General features: G+C 42.4%; 1 protein-coding gene across 1 annotated transcript in view; it reads left to right on the top strand.

Moving 5' to 3' along the window:
• The first annotated feature begins 3,005 nt into the window (after positions 1-3,005).
• NEK10 (NIMA related kinase 10) overlaps positions 3,006-21,007 on the top strand; it is an 88,456-nt gene continuing 70,454 nt past the window's right edge. The window contains 12 exon segments of the mRNA XM_027880951.1: positions 3,006-3,114; positions 3,433-3,493; positions 4,580-4,710; positions 5,226-5,324; positions 7,784-7,814; positions 7,816-7,869; positions 8,488-8,511; positions 9,912-9,929; positions 10,254-10,332; positions 10,673-10,740; positions 11,781-11,859; positions 12,908-12,995. Of these exon segments, the coding sequence (XP_027736752.1) occupies positions 3,041-3,114; positions 3,433-3,493; positions 4,580-4,710; positions 5,226-5,324; positions 7,784-7,814; positions 7,816-7,869; positions 8,488-8,511; positions 9,912-9,929; positions 10,254-10,332; positions 10,673-10,740; positions 11,781-11,859; positions 12,908-12,995 (806 nt within the window). The 5' untranslated portion in view covers positions 3,006-3,040.

Below are 21,007 nucleotides of genomic sequence, written 5' to 3'. Positions count from 1 at the left end.
TCTTTCCTACTGTACAAATGTGAGGTGCTTATTGCATCGTGTCATGCCTCAGTAATGTCCCAAATAGACTGGTGTACTGGGGATATGATATAAGAATATCATTAAAACAATACGTGGAAATTCTTAGTCATGAGGACTCATAACCATGCTTAGCAGTGTGCGTGGCTTCTCTTAGCTTTTAATGCTCTGGAAGCAGAGGAAATAAATGCTTTGAGCTAGCTGCATTTGATTTAATCTGAACTCAAGAATTTTGTCTACTGACTGTTAGATCCCGTTTATATTCATTGCTTGGTAATAACTGGTGCCGCAGAAGTGTTCTGAGGTGGTTTTTAATAGCCTTTTTGAGTAGATGCATGGGAGAGAGAGAGATGTTCTTTGTGGATTCAGAGCAGTCATTCTCTGGGTGGGGACTAGTGCTACGATAAAGGCTTGTTCAGAAGATTAGAAATGAATGAACTGGGCTTACAGGCTGCTTCCCAGATTGATTTAATACAGTGCATGAGTTCATACTGTCAACAGTTGCAGTTTGGGTAGTTCTGTGATGCAAAATTGTATAGCTGGAAAAAATATGTTCATTTGGGAAGGAGCAACTTCTGGTAGTTTACAATGCTCTTGTTTCCTGACTGGTTTTCTTCTTCTTTGCCTTTATGAGGAAGAAGAATAAAATTCAGTAGCAGAAGAATTCTACACTGCAGGAGGCTGTCATGTTTCATATGGAAAAATGTATTAAAAGAGACACCAAAGGCAACATCCAAACAGTCCATATTTAGCGAATAGTAAAATGGGTAGAGAGGATGAGACAGTGGTATTATGTCCTCGTTTTTTAAATTAGGAGTGCTCTACCAATGTTACAGCTGTATGCAATTCTCTAGGATAATTTTACAGACCCAGTCTATTCCTGACCATCCCTTTTTTTTCTTCTCTCAGAAAAGGATCTGAATCAATGTAATTATTTTTGTGGCAGCAAGAGATTTCTCTTGAATATCCTCTTTCTGTGTCTTTCTGTCTCTTTCTAGGGCTTTATAAGATTTTCAGTGAACAAATGTATGCTGTGCCAGCAACTAGCTGAGTGCTTTTGTGGGAAGTCAGACCTATGGAATGTACGCTTGACCAAGGGAATTTAAGATGCGGTAATGGCCAATAGAGCTCTGCTCGTCTGTGGAAATAAGCTGTGTGTCCCACTGCAAGGAATGCAGACACTATTGGTATAAGGCATCAGCTGAGATGCATAAGACCTAGTTCTGAACTACTGATAATTTCTGTTACTCTTTGGCAGACTCATTGTAGATTCATGGATTGGTTTGGGTTGGAATGGACCTTAAGATCATCTGGTTCCAAGTCTACATGTCAGTAGACCTGGTTGCTCACAGCCCCGTCCAACCTGGCCTTGAACACTTCCAGAGATGAGGCATCCACAACTTCTCTGGGCAACCCGTTCTAGTGTCTCACCACCCTCACAGTAAAGAATTTCTTCCTAAGATCTAATCTAAACCTATTCTCGTTCAGTTTAAAGCTTTGTCTTATCATTACACCCCATTGTAAAAAGTCCCTCTCTCCTGCTCTCTTGAACTTCAGGTACTGAAAGGCTGCTCTAATGTCTCAAGCCTTCTCACCTCCAGGCTGAACAACTCCAGCTCTCTCAGCCTATCTTCTCAGAAGTGCTCCAGCACTCTGATATAAGAGCCCGGGTTTGAGCTACAAGCTCATCGAAGGGGTTTTACTTTAAAAATATACAAGACTCCAAAAATCCACTTGCTGGATCTATTAAAAGGGCCTTCAGTTCATTTAATACCTTGAGAGAGCGTACGGGAGAAGATACTGCACATGTTTCTCAGGCAGTCAAATAACAGACTTTTAATGGCAAACCTTAGACAATAAGGGAACTTGGCAAAAATTTAAAGGGCAACATTCAACCAAAACAGAGCATTCTACAAAGCCTTGACTTAGCACATACAAACTCATACAACTTAGCACATACAAACTCGTACAACTCAGCAAAATCCAACTCATCTGGCTTTCAGTTGATACTTGGGTAAGAGAAGAAGAAGTGAAAAGAGAGTGAAGAAAAGAGAGAATTATAGCCACTGCCCCATATCCAGCATAGATCCAGCTACCAGCAGTCCAGGAGATGGCAGGGCTGCGATCATGTGATGGCCACATGGTGTTGGTTTTATTTGCTCAGGCCCCCTGTGGCCACCCCTGGTGGGTGGGACTTCTGATGTGCCAGCCATTGTGGGGCTGGGTTATGGTTCCAGGAGTGTGGTGTTGGACAGTGCTCCAGGGCTGCCCAAGGAGGCTCGAAAGGGCTAGAGTGTGGAATAGAACACCACCTTTGTGAAATTTGACTTGTCCCTTCCACGCCCCTGCCACATTTGAGTTGGTCTGAGCCAATAATAATATAATAATCCAGTGTCTCACACTCTGATCATCATTATAGCCCCCCTCTGCATTCACTCCAACTGGCCCATGTTGTTCTGCTGGGAGTGCCAGTTCTGGATGCAGTACCCCAGGTGGGGTTTCCTGGGAGTGGAGTAGAGGGGGAGAATCACCTCTCTCGACTTGCTGTATGCATCTCATTTATTTGTCAGATACCTCCTTTTTCTACCCTTTGTTCAGCTTGTTTATTTGGATGACAAAAGTGTTATATTCTCTGTTGTCTGGACAACAGCTTGTTTTTGACAACCTTGATGTTATCCTGTAAGCACTGCTGCAACATAAATAGCCAATCCATGGTGAGAAATAATGGTAATAAGATAAAAGAAGAGAAAAAAATTCTAATAAAAATACATGCAATAGCAAGACAGTATTATCTACCCAGGTATTAATATGTGGAATTCTAAAGGATATCCTGATATAATGCCCAAGGTTTCGTGCTGAGAAAATGGTAGAGCTGTTTGTTTTTTTTTTATTTTTATTAAAGTTCTATCTGTTAGTTCTGTAAGTAAACGTGTTTCTTTTGCTGCAATGATATAATTCTTTTTATCCACTTTATTTTCAAGGAAATGAGTTTTTAGCCACATAATGATAATAGTGATACATAATGCCTGATCAGGACAAAAAGTTGAGGAGCACAGAAAAAGCAACAGACAGAAAACCTCATGGGATCTCTATGAGGTATAGTATCTGACGTTTTACTTTGAACTTCAGCACGACTCGTGTGGAATTTGCACTGGCTGCCAGAGCAGAATGCTTTAATTTGAAATGCAATATAAACATGACGACTGTTACTCTGGTCACAAAGTTTATTTACACCTTTGTTGATTTAAGGCATTCTGGAGAAGTTGTAAATTCACAAAATGGAGACACTAGGCAACACCAGAAAACTTTATTTTCTGCCAGTAGCGTCGTTGCTTGTTGACCTTCTTTACTCTTATGGAAATACTTTTATGTAACTATTAACACATGTATTTATGCTATTGTGGTTTTTCCTAGGGATTATTCTGACCTGAAAAGACTTCAGTTTCTCTTGAATGTTCAGTCAAGGAACGAACAGGTATTTTTCAATAACTGCTATTAAACATGTTTTAGAATTGTAATTAATGGTAATTATGGTTTGTGGCATATACTTAGAACATCATGTTCTTTTATGATTATTTTTTTTTTTCCCCCAACATTAGACCTACTGTATGGGACAAGTCCCATTTAGAATGGGTAAAAGAATGAAACTGCTCCTCCTCCCATCTTACTATACCATATATTTTTTTATTTTAATGGGAAAAAATTGCTTTGTTTTGTATCTTGAGCAGGTTTTATGCAGCTATTGTTGCATACAGTCAAGTAGTCTAGCAGATTTGTTCTCCTCCATGCCCTTCCGCAATGTCACAAGAAGGTAGGCTTAGAGATATGTGAGTTACAACAAAGGGGAGAGTGTTAAAAATATAAAATAAGATCAGCATTTTAACCATAAACAGTTTGTCTTTGGAGAATAACACTTCAGCTAAAAATATTCAGGGCATAAATATCAATGCATGAAACTTACAGGATGCAGTAAAGTCTCCTTCACCTCAGCTCACTTAGTGAAGCTTTTATTTGCCATTTGAAGCAAAGAAAATCAGCATGTGATGATGGGTGTGAGTCTTCGGAATGCTGGAACATTTTCTCCCTTTCTGTTCTGTAAAAAGATATGACAAAATGACTTAGGGATTCTCCATGTGAGGTAGGAGTTGTGCACTTTTTAACTGGTTAGAGGCCTGGAATTGCTTCTGAGCCAAAAACTGAGACATGAATTCTGCTACCTAAAAAATATGTGAAGGCTGTGCAATTGTAGAATTTGGACAGGTAAGGAGCATAGATAATGAGCGTGTGTTGCATATTTTGTTGAGTTTTGATGTTATCAATTTTAAAAGACACCATTCTTCACATTTTGTTTATCTCCATGTACTTGTTTTCCAGTATAGCTCTGCATCAGTTTTCTACCACCTCAGTTTTGTTTCACAGGGGTTGTGCCTATTTTATAATGGGAAGTTATAGTTCAGAAGTTCAAGTCAGAACTTGAGAAAAGGTACTTTTGCTTGATAATATTCTCATAAAACTTAAAATGCAGTGTTTGCCTAATGACTACTATCCCTTTCCTCCTTAGCTTCCAGCTATATATTTTGGAAGTGTTCAAACGAGTGTGACAAGAGCTTGTCAAAAAATAAAAAGCAGTGGACAAAAACCCAGTGGTCAATGGCAAGAATCAACAGAAGCTGCCCAGCTTGAAAAATTTAGGAAAAAAAAAAAAAAAAGTGAATATGATGACACTGTTGTTTCTCCAGGTGTCTTTATATCCTTGTATCTAAAGCTTGTTGAGGTGTTGAAGGCATCTATATTTGTACTTATGTCTATACTTAAATACTTTGATATTAACTGAGTATTTGAGATATGAATCATGTATTTTTAATTTTCTAAACCTAACTGTGAATGTTTCTGCCTTTGTAAGTTTCAAACACTTACTCCCACTCAAAAGAGTATAGTGTTGGGAGTTAATATACTAATTTTAAATACTGATCATTTCTTTATTTGGAAAACTTATACCATTATAATACTCACAAAGTATGCATGAGAAAGACTGTTCTTCCATACTATTAATGTCTGGCAATCTGCAGTTATGCTATTCCATGGTAACTGCTGATATGTTATTTCCTAATTTTTCTTGCTAATATTATGTTTTGGCAGTCTAAAATTATCTTGTGGCAAGTTAATTTGCAATTCAGCATTTTCCTTTTTTTTTCCTATCTCATTAGTGTGACCTACAAGAATGAGAGAAATTTTAGCAAACATCCCAAACATAGGCTGTTTCAAGATATCTTTATGGCTTTAGTCAAGAACAGACTTACTCACAGGTCAGTATATCGAACACATTCCTATCCAAGCAGGAGGTCCACTCTTGCTTGCCTTAAGCGAAGAATGAAGATGCATGGATAATATTGCATGTTGTTTCAACAATACAATTCTGTGTGGAAATCACCTGCTGCACATCTCTTCATAATCTCAGTTTTAAACAAACGCTTCTGTTTTGGCTTTGGGGAGCAAATGCTCAGGTTAGCGGGACAGAATAAGGAAGGACTCAGTATATGATAAAACTTGGATGACCAAAATTCCAACAATTGCTATGTTTCCTTGATCATTTATCCATATCTAGTATCTGTAATCTACGATTTGCTTTCCTAATTTATTTTACTGATTTTATTTGGATTTGATGAACTGCTACCTTTATTGGCAGGCCAGTGGTTTTCATAAAATTCAGATGAGTTTGTGCCATTTGTTCATATTTATTTGTACTTCTGTGTTTTATAGGATTAGAAGAGGAAATCCCTTTCTAACGCTACTCTTATTTAAGTGAGGAAAAAGTGCAAGACCTTAGTGGTGGCAGATAAAGGTATTTTCTGGGAAAAAAAAATGCATTTTTCAGGATTTCTTTTACTACACTGCACTGTGTTGTATTTTTGCTTTTTAATGCCCAAACAAAAACCTTAAGTGGTACAGAAGCTTAAAGGAGGAATCCTAGAGCACTTGAAAGTATTAATGCGTAACTGCTGGAATTTATAGAACCTAAAAAAATCACATACCTTGCTTAGACCTTTATTCAAAATGAGCTGGGGAACTAGGGATCTCATTGTTGATTATGTCACTGCCAGTGAATTTAAAACAGATCATTTAAGTGATTTATAAATCTAGTGCCTCTTTTTTGCACCTGAAATCAGTACTCACCAATGGGAGGTCAGTGTCTCAGCTTCATTTACCAAATATTCTAAGAATAGCTTACACTGTGAATTCCCAAGTTCTGTTTTTACGTTGTGGCACCCTTGGCTTATATTTTGGTTTTCTTTGGCGATTCTTGTTGTTAATAACAAGATATATCAAAATGAGCCTCTTGTATTAAAAATGAAAGCACCCAGGTAAGGTTAATGAAACGAGCATGTATTAGTAGGTATGCAAACCCCATATGTCTTCTCTTTGGAACTACTGCCACTTCTGTGTGTCAGAGCCATAGACTGTCACCTTGATTTGCATTACATGCTTTGGCTGGCATCACAATGTTGTTTGGGTGCAAGAATAAAATCCCCCCTCCTTACCGGCATCGCTGTGTGTGCAGAAGTCCTGGTTGCAGGTGGTTCTGTTGATGAGAAGGCTGTGATCATCTTAGCGTAAGTAGTTTGGATAAAGTGGATAACTGAGGTTGAAAAAATCCTGCTGGCGTAAGCTGGATATACACTGGTATATCTAGTAGTGTGTATTGTAAACGTAACTATAGTAGAAGAGGCTCTCAAATGTTACCCAGGCTCAGAGAATGACTGTGCCTCATGGCAGTATCTTCGGGTTACTTTAAAACCTGAATTGCAGATCTTGCTCACAGGTATATGGTTGCTGTTTTTTTTCTCAAGTTCAGTGCTGTTCTGAAGATGCCAATTATGGAATCATAATGAAAAATAGTATTTCTTGGGGCAGAATATTGGCAGAGGGCCTGAGATTTTGTTAGCAGTTACTTGTAAAACATTTATTTTTATCAACGTATTTTTAGCTATTGGCATCATTCCCAACTGCAAATGATAAAATAGAAAGAGAACTGACATGTCCCATAAACTTCTGTTTCTTGGAAACTTATCCAAACAGATTCTATCCTCTCAATTAAAACAACAAAAACACACAGCAAAGATGTCTAATTTTAGGTTTATTTTAAATAGAAAAATGAGTTTATATACCCTCAACAGACAATGGAAACTGTGATTCTGTTACTGGTATTTTATGCAGGATTATTGCCCCTGGGTGCTTTGTGCAAATCTGCAAATTTGATTGTGTTTCCTGCCAAGCCTTGAGCTGGAGAATTGTGTGGAGGAATATAAAGAAGGAAGTTCTATATGGAAATACAATCCTATTTCAAGAACATTTGAACTAAAGCCATTTATATTTCTATAGCACCCATATTTTTATATATGTGTGTTTTGTGCACTGAAGTTTGCTGTGTGGTTTCTCTCTTATTTTTGCCCTTTGGGCCTTGATCCAAACACTTAAAGTGTCCTTATATCAAAGCACACTAAATTTGTTCTGAGATAAGCATGTACTTTCCTGCATCAGTTCAGTGATAATAAGTGATGGCTGGCAATGCTCATATAATGAAATAAATTTATTTATAGCTGCTACTAGGTTTGAATATAAGCAGTACTAGAAGTTCTATAGTATAGTATGTTGAACAGTTGTTGTAGCTCACTAATCTTCTAGTCAAATGATTCCTGAATCAAACTGTTTTGTTTAAACACTATTTTATTGCACTTGGTTTATGTTTTGAACATTTCTTTTACAGGGAATGGGTTATTCAAGCTCTGTCCATCCATTTTCTTAAGAGTATTGATCTGCCTGAGATTGTTAATAAGGGATCCATGCTATCAGGTCAGTATATATCAAAATCTTGTTTCTTGCTTGGATAAGAGAATGCATATAAGCATCGTGCATATAAGCTGTGTTGGTGCTTGTGTATAAAGACATTTGTTCTTATGAATGCATACTTATTATATGTATGTGCCTATATTTCTGTATGTGAAGATGTGATTTGCAAACAAACAGATTTCAAGAGTGATTTTGCACTGTTACTGCATAATTTGCTTATTTTCTGGTATTTCTTACGTAGTGTCTGTTGTTGCTAACCCTAACAAACAAACTGTAAATCTCCATAACAGATGGATGGGTCATTCCACTGGGCCCTAGGCTCTGTACTTGACTTTATCATATAAATATGTAAAGTTCCCATAACCTAGTAAGTGAAGAAAACTGAGTGCCACAGTTTTAGAACTTTTAAAATTTCACTTCTGTTTTTATCTATTTACTTAAAGTAATTCTTAAATCTGAAAGTGCTAAGCATTTCAAGCATCCACTGACTTTGACCACTGGAGTCAAGGTTTCTCCACAAAGTTTGTTTCCAGGACAAACAAAGCATTTACGTTCTAGTAGTCTCTTTTTCTGGTATTTTCCATATTTTGACTAGTTTTTTTTTTTTCCATCTTTCTGTAGGAGGTACTCCACAGCTTGGGTGGAATTGTGTCGTGGTTTTGCTCTGGGTCAATTTTGCTTTCCACCCCCCACATAATTACTACTAGTTGAGAGAAGGTATTTGCAGACAAAAGAGAGACAGGACTTGGGGAAAACAGTATAAACATTTATTACTAGTAAAATAAAAACTACTAATAAATTAAAAACTAAAGAATTATATCTATAACAATTCCTACCCAAGTTGAAGTGCTATATATATATACACAAAAATACTTCTTCCCTTTTATACCAGTCCAAGGAGAAGAAGTAGTTTTATTCTGTATTTTTGGAGTTCCAGTTTTCTCTTTCTAGTAGCAGATTCTTAGCAGCAGCACACTTTTATTGCAGTTGGAACTTTTTCTCTCTCTCTCTCGTTCTGTGTTGGCTTCCAGGGCTGGGCTTACCCCCCTCCTGGGCTAAGACTGAAGGATGGAGATTACTCAGGTCCCGAAAGGTTTTTCTTCCATAGGCTTGCAAGGGGACACTTGCTTACTATGGATCTTCTTCCATAAGGTTACAGGGGCTAATGGTTTAAGAGTCCACCCCTGTTTCCCTATGGAGGTCCCTCCCCATGGGAGAACAGTCCTTGATAGACTTCTCGGCATGGGTCTAGTACGAATCCACACACTCACGGATTCCAGCATCTCACATGGGCCATCTCGCTCCAGCATGAGATTTCTCAAGGTCACAAAATCTTCAACAGCAGTATAGATCCACACACGCACGGATCCAGTATCTCACCTGAGTTGTCACTGCTCCAACACAAGTTTCCCTCAGGGTTGCAAATCTCCACCAGGACTCTGCCTCACTTCAGTCCTTTTCATGAAGCCTTGGTTCTCTTTGGTACATCCACAGACTTCTTTATCAGTTGCATGGGAGGTCTCCTTATTCTAACAAACTTTTACAGGTGGCAGGGATTTATTTTCAGTCTTTTCCCTGCTAAGGAGAGAGAGAGCAGAAAGGCAGGGGGGAAACAAGCCTCCCCCCTTTCGCATTTTACTTTTCTTTGCTGCAGCTTCGGCTGCCAACTCCGACCTTGGAAGCTCCGTTATCTTTCGACTGGAATTCTTCCACAGCGGTTTCTGTCCAAGCAGTCGGTCTTTTAAACTTTTTTTTTTCTTCACTCTCTTACAAGAGAGAAGGGAGAACTTCAGTGCTGCACCTGCTCCCCCCCCGGCCCAAGCTGGGGGAGGAGGGAGTCTGGCCCTGTTCGGGCCCGGTACTCCTCTCCCCTACATGGCTGCTACTCTCATTCCAACTGCGCCAACAACCTTCTCTTCCGTTTTCTTGAAGATGTAATTAGCAAAGGCGTTCCTGGACTTCTGATTGGTCTTTTTGTCCGGAAATTACCTGGACAAAACCATCATCAGCCCCAGGGATAGGCTGAGGGGGCAAAACCACGACAAATTGAAAATCTAGCTCAGGCAGAATTCCCCTTGCCCATTAGGTTGCATGTCACTTTATGATGTTTGAAATGAAAAACACTGCAAAAAGCAGTGTACATATATTCCTAGTTTATGGAGCGAAGAGAATCCATTACTCTGTTTGCACATAAGCAGATGGTGTGGTCTTTTTCACTAGTGTACAAAAGTGTGCAAAGCAACTGTCCTTATGTACTATTCATTACAGAACATTTTTTCATGAAACAGATGCACCACCTACAGGCTATTTCTGTGCATAACATTCTGGGTTTATGAAGTCTTAAAACTTTTTTTTTTGGATTGTATACTTTATGTCTCTACTTGTAGTATATGGAAACAGTAGCAAAGAGCTGTCTGAATTATGGAGAGGAGCAGCACGATGTAGACAAGTTGGTCAACATGACATGTAAGTGTTCTAGTTGGTATCAGACACGATAAGGCTGCTTACAACTTTTTGTGTGAGGTTTAAAATGTTTAGAATACTGGAGGTGGTCATTAAGATATTACTAGAATCATTGTAGGCATCAGCACGCAAATAAAAACTGAAATTCCTGTGAAAAAAATACATCTTGTTTTTCTACATTTAAATATTTAAGAAATTTTTACCTCTTTAGGCATGGAAATGAGTAAAATTAGCTAGTCACAGTTCAAAGAACTTATGCAGTGTTTGGCTTTGTTATCTAACTGGTACAATGAAAATATTAAGTGGTAAAGACTCAATTTATGTAACTTCTTTAGTTCCATAGACATTTTCCAAAACCTTGCTGCTGTTAAAAATCAAAGACAAGGGGCTATAGCAAGTGCAGCACATAAAGTGCTTTATAAAGTTGCTATTTATATGCAATTACCTACTTAATGGAATGACTTATGCTTTTCAGATTTGACTTAGGTGTGACTAAATTCCTTACCTTGTCAAGCTTGTAAAGTAACATAATCTCTGTGTTTTAGAGATGTATTAATAATGTAATAAAAATAATTTCTTCTATGTAAATTGATTGGTCTGATACATGGTTTTTGGTTGTTTGATATAGATTTTACACGTTTTGATAAACTCTTTAATATAAAAAGTAGTACTCATGTTTACGCTGTCCTGAGTTACATGTTACTATTATACAAATAGTTTTACATAATTTAAAAATAGATTTTAAAGATATTTTTTATATAAATTTCTGCTATGATTTTTCCTGTGTAAGGTATTCTAAAAAGAATACTGTCAAGGTAGACAGTGACAGCCCAGGCATAATGCTATACATTACCATTAGTCTGAGGATCTGTATTTAACCACTGCTGATTTGTGGCTAAACTGAGAAACAGTAGAGATCGAAATAATTTTAACTAGAGTTCCATGATTTTATCATGCTGCAGAAAATCATAGGCAACTGTGATCAGATAATATCAGATAACCTATTTTTAGAGAACCTAGATAAATATGAAGTTTACTTAGATATAAATCATGAACAGAAATATGTGCAGGGCCTTAAATTACTGTGCTGTTTAAATGCAAGCTGAATATTAATGGTTTGCTTCACGAGGCCTGATTTAGGGTTCTGAAGTGTCTTACACAGAAACTAATTTTTACAGTGGTATAAGTTGGACAGATGCTTCAGCAGTCAAAAGAGATACTAATTGATTTTTTGAGAAGAAATGTCCTTGCTTGTCCTAAAACTAGGTGTATTCTAAGGTTTTAAATGTATATTTAAGTGTACTTTGAAAATACCTAAGACTTCTAACTTGTGAAAGGATTTGGTATCTTAATTTTTGCTTTTCAGTAAATATTTCTTATATGTATTTAAGTTGTAAAAGAAAATATTATACTTTATGTTTACTTACCTTGTTTCATGTTTTATTTTCCAGACCTTAGTAAATTTGTTATCTGCCCAAGACAGCAATGTCCTTTTGGGTGCTCTCCTTGCCCTGACTAGCCTGGCAGAAAGGTAGGTTCAACTTCATGTGCTGTAATTAACAGTAAGCTTTTTAATGTTTTCTCTTGATACAATATTGAAATTGCTGTTTATGCGGAAGATTTTTTTTTTTTCCAGAATGAGTCTTTGTTTTCTGGAGATCTATGAAATATTTTTAATTTTCTACTGAAGCATTAGAACCTAAGTAAAAACTTTGGTCCTCACATGTGGACACATGTTCATGTGGAGAACTCTGCATGACTGTAGTCCTAGTATCTCTCTTTGAGATCCTTATGCAGGATTCTGGAATTCCTACTGATTTCCTGCATATAAAAGTCTTTTGTTCTGAGGTTAATCTAACAGTGCCTCACAATAATCAGGTATAATATCATTCAGTGTGGTAAATAATAAAATCATACACTCAAATCCATGTATGTGTACCCTCCTTTCATGAATTAGAGTTTAAATAAAGATAACACTTTTATCATGATGTGGAGGGGTAAAAAAGGAAAAGAAATAGCATCTTTCATCTGTAATAGGTCTATGGAAAAAAATGCTTCCTCTACATTATTGTTCTGTTGTCTTCCAGACTTGCCAAAATTCTTGCATTCTGATCCAGTTTAATTTTTTTTTAATGTCCATATTAATTTAAATGATGTTATACATACATTTTCAACTTCCCTTTAAGTTTCTTCACTGAATTAAATGTGTTACATTTGGACTAGGCAAGAAGGTGTTTGGAGTATATTTATAAATGTTCGTGGAAATTGTGGTTGTTTCTAAAAATGTACCTCCTTTGTTTAATTTCTAGTAAGAAACAAAATACATTTGTGTCTTTACTTTTATGCATTTACATTTACTTTTTTTGTCCTGGTAAAATTGGAAATTTTTGAACTGTTACTCTTGACCCAGCATATATTTGTGGCTTTAAGTGTCTGTGTGCACAATATGATATTATTAATTAAGATGAAAAATTTGATAAAAAATAATTAATCAAATGTATAAGGAAGGAAACTAAACAGCAATGCATGTTTTTCATATAGTTTCATCCAATATAAATACCAGGAATAATCATTTGCCGTGCAGAATGTAGGGAGAATGTAAGTGAGCTCACCATTGTTGAGAACTTGCATGTGGTATTACATGAATACTATTTTCTCTCTAAAAGGTGACATTTGGTTTGTGGATTAATTGTGTCAAAATATATTTTGATTTTTTCATTTAAGCACACATTTATTTAGAGGAATTAGCTAACGTACCACTTTAATTTACCCAGGACACTGAAATATCTGTGTATTTTCAGTCAGATATTAATATAACAAAATCTTTTCCAGTAGTTCCACTGTAAGCCATCTGCTATCTCTCCACTGGTGGCCTCCAGTGCAGTGCAAATGAGTTGCAATGTTACCGTAAAGTGATAGCAGTCCCTTTTCTTGCTGCATCTTCTCTTTGCTGAACTCTGACAGTCCCTGGGATGCCCAATATAAACTAGTAAAACTGTAAGACCTGTACATGCTGTAGTTTATGCCAGAGGCTAGGTCAGACCCCACATCCTTTCGTTCAGAAAATCGTAAAGGTTCCTTCAGCTCTTTAAATGTCCTTTCATCTCAGCTAAGACTGCTAGCTGAGCATCATATAGCTGTATTTCACTAAAAGACCAAAAGACTTTCAAATTTGATACCACTTGCCACATTTAAAATTTTGAGGGTTTTAAAATTTCATGCTTAGTTACTTTGCACATATAAATTATTTTTTATATGACTAAGGATAAAAAAATTGAATATATCAAAAGATTTTAGTTTGTGGGTTTGAAAATTATTTAGATTATATGTAAACCAAAAGTTGTATTTAAAACTAGAATTTAAATGTACACAGGAAGCTAATGAAGTTCATTGTTACTTAATAATAATTTAAAATTCAGATATGAACCTGAATTCATATGTTTCTTCAAACACACATGCACCTTTCTTGCTTCAAATAAAAATAGATATCCTTAAGCATATTTTCTGTGGGAATTCCACCTTATTTGAAGTGAAATTAATGAAAATCTTGTATAAGTCCTTTAAAGGATATATCAAATCACTTTTCTAAGCATAATGTTCAAACCATACTAGAGAAGAATCATGCTTATTTGTGTTATCTGTGGAACTAGGTTATGCGTGTTCCACAAATGGACTTTACAAGTTCATGCAGTCAGTGCTGTTTGCATTAATTGTTAATGCCATTAACAAGAAGGTGGTACCATGGATGGCTGCAGTCCACCTGGCCATCTCCCATGCTGCCTGTGTATGCCTGGTTGCCTATGCTGACAGTCATACTCGATGTACATATAATTTCATCCCTTGTGAAAATTTGGACCAGTGTCTTCTTTTTTTTTTTTTTTAAACCAATGACTTTAACCAATTTACAGTGACTTTAAGTGGTTTTCTTCAACTTTTTTTTTTTTTTACAGGAGGTCTCTGTTCTTTCTTAAACATTTAATGTAATTTTTTTCATGTAGATATCTGACAATACAAAGTAATTGTGGAGTTATTGTTAAAATTTCTTGCTAATTTTGGTTTTTTAGGCTCACAGCAGAGTTGCTGAGGGAAACTGAGACGGAATAGAGAGGGAATAGAGAGGGAATTGAGAGGGAACAGACGGGAAATAGAGGAGGAATTGAGAGGGAATAGAGGGGACACAGAGGGGGAATCAAGAGGGAAGAGAGAGGGAATCGAGAGGAAATGAAGGGGAAATTCAGGGGGAATGGAGAGGGAACAGTCAAGAAATAGAGGGGGAATTGAGAGGAAATAAAGGAAATTTAGGGGGAATGGAGAGGAAACAGATGGGAAGTAAGGGGAAATTGAGAGGGAATGGAGGGGACATAGAGGGGGAATTGAGAGGGAAGAGATAGGGAACTGAGAGGAAATAAAGGGGAAATTCAGGGGGAATAGAGAGGGAACAGATGGGAAATAGGGGGGAATTGAGAGGGAATGGAGGGGGAATGGAGAGGGAACAGATGGGAAACAGAGAGGGAATGGAGGGGGAATAGAGGGGTAACTGAGAGGAAATAAAGGGGAAATTCAGGGAGAATAAAATGGGAACAGATGGGAAATAGAGGGGGAACTGAGAGGGAAAAGAAAGGGAATGGAGGGAGAATAGAGGGGAAATAGGGACAAGATGATGGGGAATTGAGAGGGAATAAAGGGAAAATTGAGAGGGAATAGAATCATAGCATCAGCTGGGTTGGAAAGGACTCCTGAGATCATCAAGTCCAACCCCTAATCCACAACCACCGCGGTTACTACACTATGGCACTCAGTGCCACACCCAGTCTCACCTTAAAAACCTCCAGGGATGGAGAATCCACCAATTCCCTGGGCAGCCCATTCTAATGCCTGATTACCTTAATTACCCTCTCTGTAAAGAATTTCTTCCGGATATCCAACCTAAACCTCCCCTGGCAGAACTTAAGACAGTGCCCTCTTGTCTTACTGAGAGCTGTCTGGGAGAAGAGACCGACCCCCACCTGGCTACAACTCCTTTCAGGGAGTTGTAAAGAGTGATGAGGTCTCCCCTGAGTCTCCTCTTTTCCAGGCTGAACAACCCCAGATCCCTCAGCCTCTGGCCCCACGCAGAGAACAGTCTTTGTGCTGCCGTGTTGGCGAAAGCCGGTGCACTGGAAGATCTCGGCAGTCTAAGGCAGGGCATTCTCTAAATCCCAGCAACCAGCACCTCCCAAGGGGACAATCCAAGTTCCAACCAATTCCTTTTGCCTTTCCATAGTGACAGTGACCCTCATTTGGTCCTGCTCTCCCAAGGCTCATTTTGGGGTATCGCTTTGTGCTGGTTTACGTTCCACGACTCCACCCACAGCTGGAGATTTGGGGTTGTGCTTCTCTTCCCAGCAGGTTCCCTAAGGAGCCAGATCCTCCAACAATCCCCCTTGTTTGACTTTCTAGGTGAATTCTACAGCAGCCAGTCCCCCATTCCTTATCCAGGGTGGAAGTGCTCGTGCCCTTGGCACGGCTGGCTCTGCCTGGGCAGGAACTGAGAGTAGGACACAAGGCAGAGTGGATCAGCTGCCCAGGCAATCTCCAGGAGATGAAGCTACTGGATCCGCATTCCAATCCACAGAACACCTTCTGGCTCTGGCACAAGCTGGGAGCCAAAGCAGATCCCACCTGGCCAGGCTGGTGGGCAGCACTTGGAGCCACTCTGGGGGAAACCCCCTGTGCCTGCCAGGAGCTCTCAGTCTGTTTGTCCTGCCAGCTCCTGGTCGGTGTCAGGGCCACTGGGAGGGAGTCAAAACCCAAAGAAACCCCAAATCCTACCGAGGGACTCGTCCAAAGGAAAAAAGCCACTATTACCATCAACAGCTTCAAAACCTGTTCAAAATTCTAGGACAGCAATACTGAGATTCACAAGAATCTTCTCAGTGCTCTTGGTTCCATTTTAATGTATCTTTAGTCCTCAAGGAGCTGCTTGGAAAACTTTCCCTAGGATTTAGAGGTCAAGCAGGGCTTGCTTTGGATTGCCTTGTACCTCTGGCCCCAGCTGGTGCAAACACAGCTTGGGCCAATGGGGTTAAACACACTTTCCTACTGAAACAGCTGCTGTATCCCCTAGGAATTACCCCAAGTTTCCAGATAAAAATGTCACCTCTGTCCCCACTGAGTCACCCCAGGTTTTGCCAGTTGGGAGCTGCAAGGAGGCTGTAACTTCAAAGGCAGAAGGAGAAGATCTATCAGCAAAAGGCAGAAAGAAGGGGACAGGTTTCGGAAAACACTTCTTTCCAGTTTCCTAGTGAGAAGACCATGAATGCACCACCACCAAGGCCTGACAGTCCCCTGCAGCCAGAGCTCAGCACACATCCAGAGAGGCAAGTCCATCACCTGGAAGGAAAAAAAGCAGAGATAATTTATTTTTTTTAAAGTCATTTGAAGTTCTTCCAAGCAAAGCGAGACTTGCTCTGGTTTCAGTTGGGTGCACAGTGAGCAGTGGGCACAGGGCAGGTCATTAATGCCCACGGGGATGGTGCTTTCTGGGGGAAGAGCAGTTCATGGATGTCCCAAGTCAAACTGCTGCCCCAGGTCTGATTTGCACAGGACAAACCCTCTGGAAGGAAGGGGTTTTGTTCCCTGTAATGGTTTTTGCCCTGTGTGTCCCTGTGGACAGTGCCAGGCTGGGAACAGGCACAGGGAGCTCTCAGCACTCTCTGCTCCAAAGACAATTCTGGGCTCCTGGGCAAACTTCCTCTGGCACTTGGTTTTCTCCAGGAGAAATTAAGTAATTGTTTGTGGCAGTTTGGAGATTAAGGTACCCCAAAGAGAAGTAAAGAATAAATATTCCTGGAAGAGCCCTTGGGATCGGCTGGGCTGGGCTGAACTGAGAAGGGCACGTTCTCTGCAGTGCAAATACAGGACAACCTCCAACACGAAGCACACACTGTCAAGTGGGGGGCGAAAGCAGCACTTGGACAAAACTTCACATTCCTTGTTCTTGTCAGGGACTGCTCCAATGCAGCTCTGAAGGTGATGAGCCCAAACTGTCCCCAGTGGTCTAGAACAACAGGATCTTCCCAGGGATGATGCACTGGAAGCACAGTCCCAGCAGACACTGCCAGACACACACAGGCACAACTGGAGCTCGTGGCTGGGGCTGGGAAGGGCTACAAGGAGGACACAACCCCCAGGTGTGGGGGCCTCAGCAGTGACAGCAGCAAATTCCCAGGTTGGAGGGAAAACAGAGGGACAAAGGCTGGCAGCGCTCATGGGATGGGCAGGTTTCCCTTCTGCTCCCTGTGGTGCCGCAGCCCGGCAGGAAATCTCCAGGGGGGCAGAAAACCTCAGCAGGCAACAAAAGGGAGCAGCATCTGTCGCCTTGACCCTCCTCAAACTCTGCCTGTGGGCCCAAACCTCCCCTCCTCCAGGGAAACACTGCCCTTCCTGGCGTCAGTCTGGAGCACAGCCCTCACTCTCACCTTCTGCACACTCCCAGGCTCACCCCACATTCCACACAAGGTGCCAAAGGCCACTTGGGCCGGGGCTCTCTCTGTCTCTGGGGGCTCAGGGACTGCAGACACCAGGGCGCTCCAGCATGGACCCAGAGCAGATCCCTCGGGATTAGCAGCATCCTAGGGATACGTGGAGATAGAAACCATCAGCCTCTGGGGCTACCACTTCACTTCTATCACACAGAGCCTGCCAAATTTAGGGATGCAGCTTTCTGACCACAAAACCCAGTTCTGACCCAGTTCTCCTGGGCACCCACACGGACTCCACAAACTCCACAAGAATGAGAATGTTCTGCTGCTCTGACAAACTTCACCTCAGCTTTGCAAATGTCAATCCCTCCAGCTCCCTGCTTTCCAGAGCCCCCGCCAGTGCTGGCTCCAGTTCCCTGCAAACCTGCCCCAGGCTGTGCCAGGCTGATGAGCAGAAGCCACTAGGTTGGACAAGGAAGAACCCTCCCCAACTGCTGCAGCTGCAGGGAGATCCAGCTACCAATGGAATCCTGGGAACAGCCTCCAAAATCTTCTCTAACCACACCTGGGCAATGGCTCAGAGTGCCAACAGCTCCAGTGCCAGCTTGGTCCCTGCACGAGTCCTTGTCCCAGCCCTGCCACAGTGACACCCACGGGAGAAATCCATGGGCACACAGGCCTTGCTTGCACAATTCCTCACCAGAGCTGAGGGAATTCAGACTCAGTCTTGAGAAATAACCTTTGCTGAGAGCACTCATCAGTCCATCAGGATTTGAAGGCAGTTTGGTAGGCAACAGACCCAAATTCTAATCCTACCTCGAAATTTCCAACAGCTTCTCTTAGAAAGATGCTGGACAGCAAATCAGACAACAGAACTCAAAGACTGCACAAGCAATAACAAAAGGTTTGCCAGGAAGAACAGGAGTTTCTTGTTTTCCTTAACACTCTGGGACTACAGGACCCAATCTTTGCAACCAAGTGAGAGTAGAGATGTTATTAATGCTTAAACCTCTTCCCCATGGTTCTGTCTCAGAGAACTGGTCCAGCCCTGAGCTACTCCCATGTGCCTGCAGAGCTTTGGGGAGGGACAGGACGATGTCCCACTTCTGCTTGGAAACATTCCAGAGGAGGAAAAGCCACTTCCCTTCTCTCTCTTTGACCCAGCACCAAAGCAGTCCCGTAGGACAATGTGGATTATGCACAAAAGGCCCGAGTCAGTGTGGAAAAAAAAACCCCCTAAACAAGCCAAAGCACCCCACATTTCAAGATAAAAACACTGCTTCCATAACAGGAGCACACAAAATTCACTGAAGCCAGAGAGGAAATTACAAATGAAAAAAAAAAAAAGACCAAAGGAGATGCTTTGCACTGATATACTCTCTGCTTGATCATTCCAAAGGAAATTCTTAACAGATCATAAGCCAGTACCAATAATTTGTCCTCTGCTGAAAATTAATGACTTGGGTTTCTGCTGCTGGGCTGGAAGTGTCCATGGAGGGTTCAGGGGTCTGGTGGGTTGTTTGTGGCTGATCCTGACCAGCCCAGGCCAACCCCAACCCCCACCCTCCCTTGCTGCTCCATCCCACAACCGGGGGGGAATGCTGATACCGTGTGGAAATACTCCCCTTCCCTGCTACTCCGTCCGTCCTTCCTTACCCATCCACGGAGCAGGTTTGCTCCACCCCTTGTTCCTAACCACAGCTCTCCAGCCCGAATCCCATCTCCCACAGACACAAACTAAACACACCCAAGGCAATGGTTCCATCAGCTCCTGGCATTCCGAGCTCCCCCTTCCCTGGCATGCTCATGCCAACACTCCCCGCAATCTCACCTCAGCCCACAGGCTCTCTGTCCTCTGAGGGAAACAGAGCCCGGTGGGACACAGCTCTGGCATCGCCTTTCCTCTCATGCCTGCTCTCCTGCAAAGCCTCAGGGAAATCCAATCCCTCAGACATCCCTGGGCACGAGGGCAACTGGAGTTTGACTGGATCTCAGCGCCCTGGACAAGCGTGTGCCCACGAGCACGAGCCCGTGGCTCCATCCAGCCCCATTTTCCCTCCAGGGAGTCCCAAACCCTCCCCCAGCTCCCCCCGTCTGTCCCACGGCCCAGCCCCGCTCCAGCCCTGGCAGAGCTGCAAACACCCCCCGGGCTCCTGAAGCCCCAAACCAATGCTCAGGCTCACCCCCGGGGACCCCCTCGCCCCTCTCAGCACAACCCAACCCCACAGCTCTGGGACCACACCGTCACCCGGCCCTTCGCCCCTGCCTCTCCACCCTTCCCAGCACACACGGCAAGGACCAGCCCGGAACGGGAAAAAGAGCAAATCCACGCTGGCAGGAAACGTGTCCCTCTGACTCACCCCACCCCACGGTCGCCCTGCCGGGCCCCGCTCACGCCGGGGATCTCCTGAAGCTGCACCTGCCACCGCGTGCGGCTCACGGGAGAGATCCTGGCACCATCTACGGGCCCGGCGGGCCCGAACGGGGGGGGACAGGGACAGGACGGGAGCGGGGCGGGGCGGAGCAACGCCGGCGGGCCTCGCGCCACGGCCGGGGCTGCCCGCACCGGTGCCTGCCGCCGCCCGCAAACCTGCCGCTCGCACCCGGGGCCGCCGAGCTCCCCGCTCTGTCCCCCGAGCGCCTCGCCCCGTCCCCACAGCGGGAAGCGCCGAGTGAGATGGGCTGCGAGCGCGGGGTGCGGCTCGGGGACGGGGCGGAGGTCAGGCAGTAGGATAGGCGCCTCTCTGTGGCGGAGGGGGGCCTCGCGCCGCCATCACTGTGTGGCTCTGGACACATTCCGGTCACCCCAGCACCGTCTTTGGTGTAGCCTTGGAGCACCGCGGGTCAGGGCGGCGCCGTCCTTAGGGGCACCAGTCCGGGTTTTCCCCCATTCCGCACTCCTGGAAAAATCCAGTCCGGGTTTTCCCCCATTCCGTACTCCGGGAGAAATCCAGTCCGGGTTTTCCCCCATTCCGTACTCCGGGAGAAATCCAGTCCGGGTTTTCCCCCATTCCGTACTCCGGGAGAAATCCAGTCCGGGTTTTCCCCCATTCCGTACTCCGGGAGAAATCCAGTCCGGGTTTTCCCCCATTCCGTACTCCGGGAGAAATCCAGTCCGGGTTTTCCCCCATTCCGTACTCCGGGAGAAATCCAGTCCGGGTTTTCCCCCATTCCGTACTCCGGGAGAAATCCAGTCCGGGTTTTCCCCCATTCCG

This window comes from Empidonax traillii, unplaced genomic scaffold (genome assembly GCF_003031625.1).
Source record: "Empidonax traillii isolate 1590-97213 ecotype Southwest subspecies unplaced genomic scaffold, ASM303162v1 scaffold81:size2596050, whole genome shotgun sequence".
Taxonomy (NCBI): Eukaryota; Metazoa; Chordata; class Aves; order Passeriformes; family Tyrannidae; genus Empidonax; species Empidonax traillii.
This window is presented reverse-complemented; position numbering and strand designations above follow the sequence as displayed.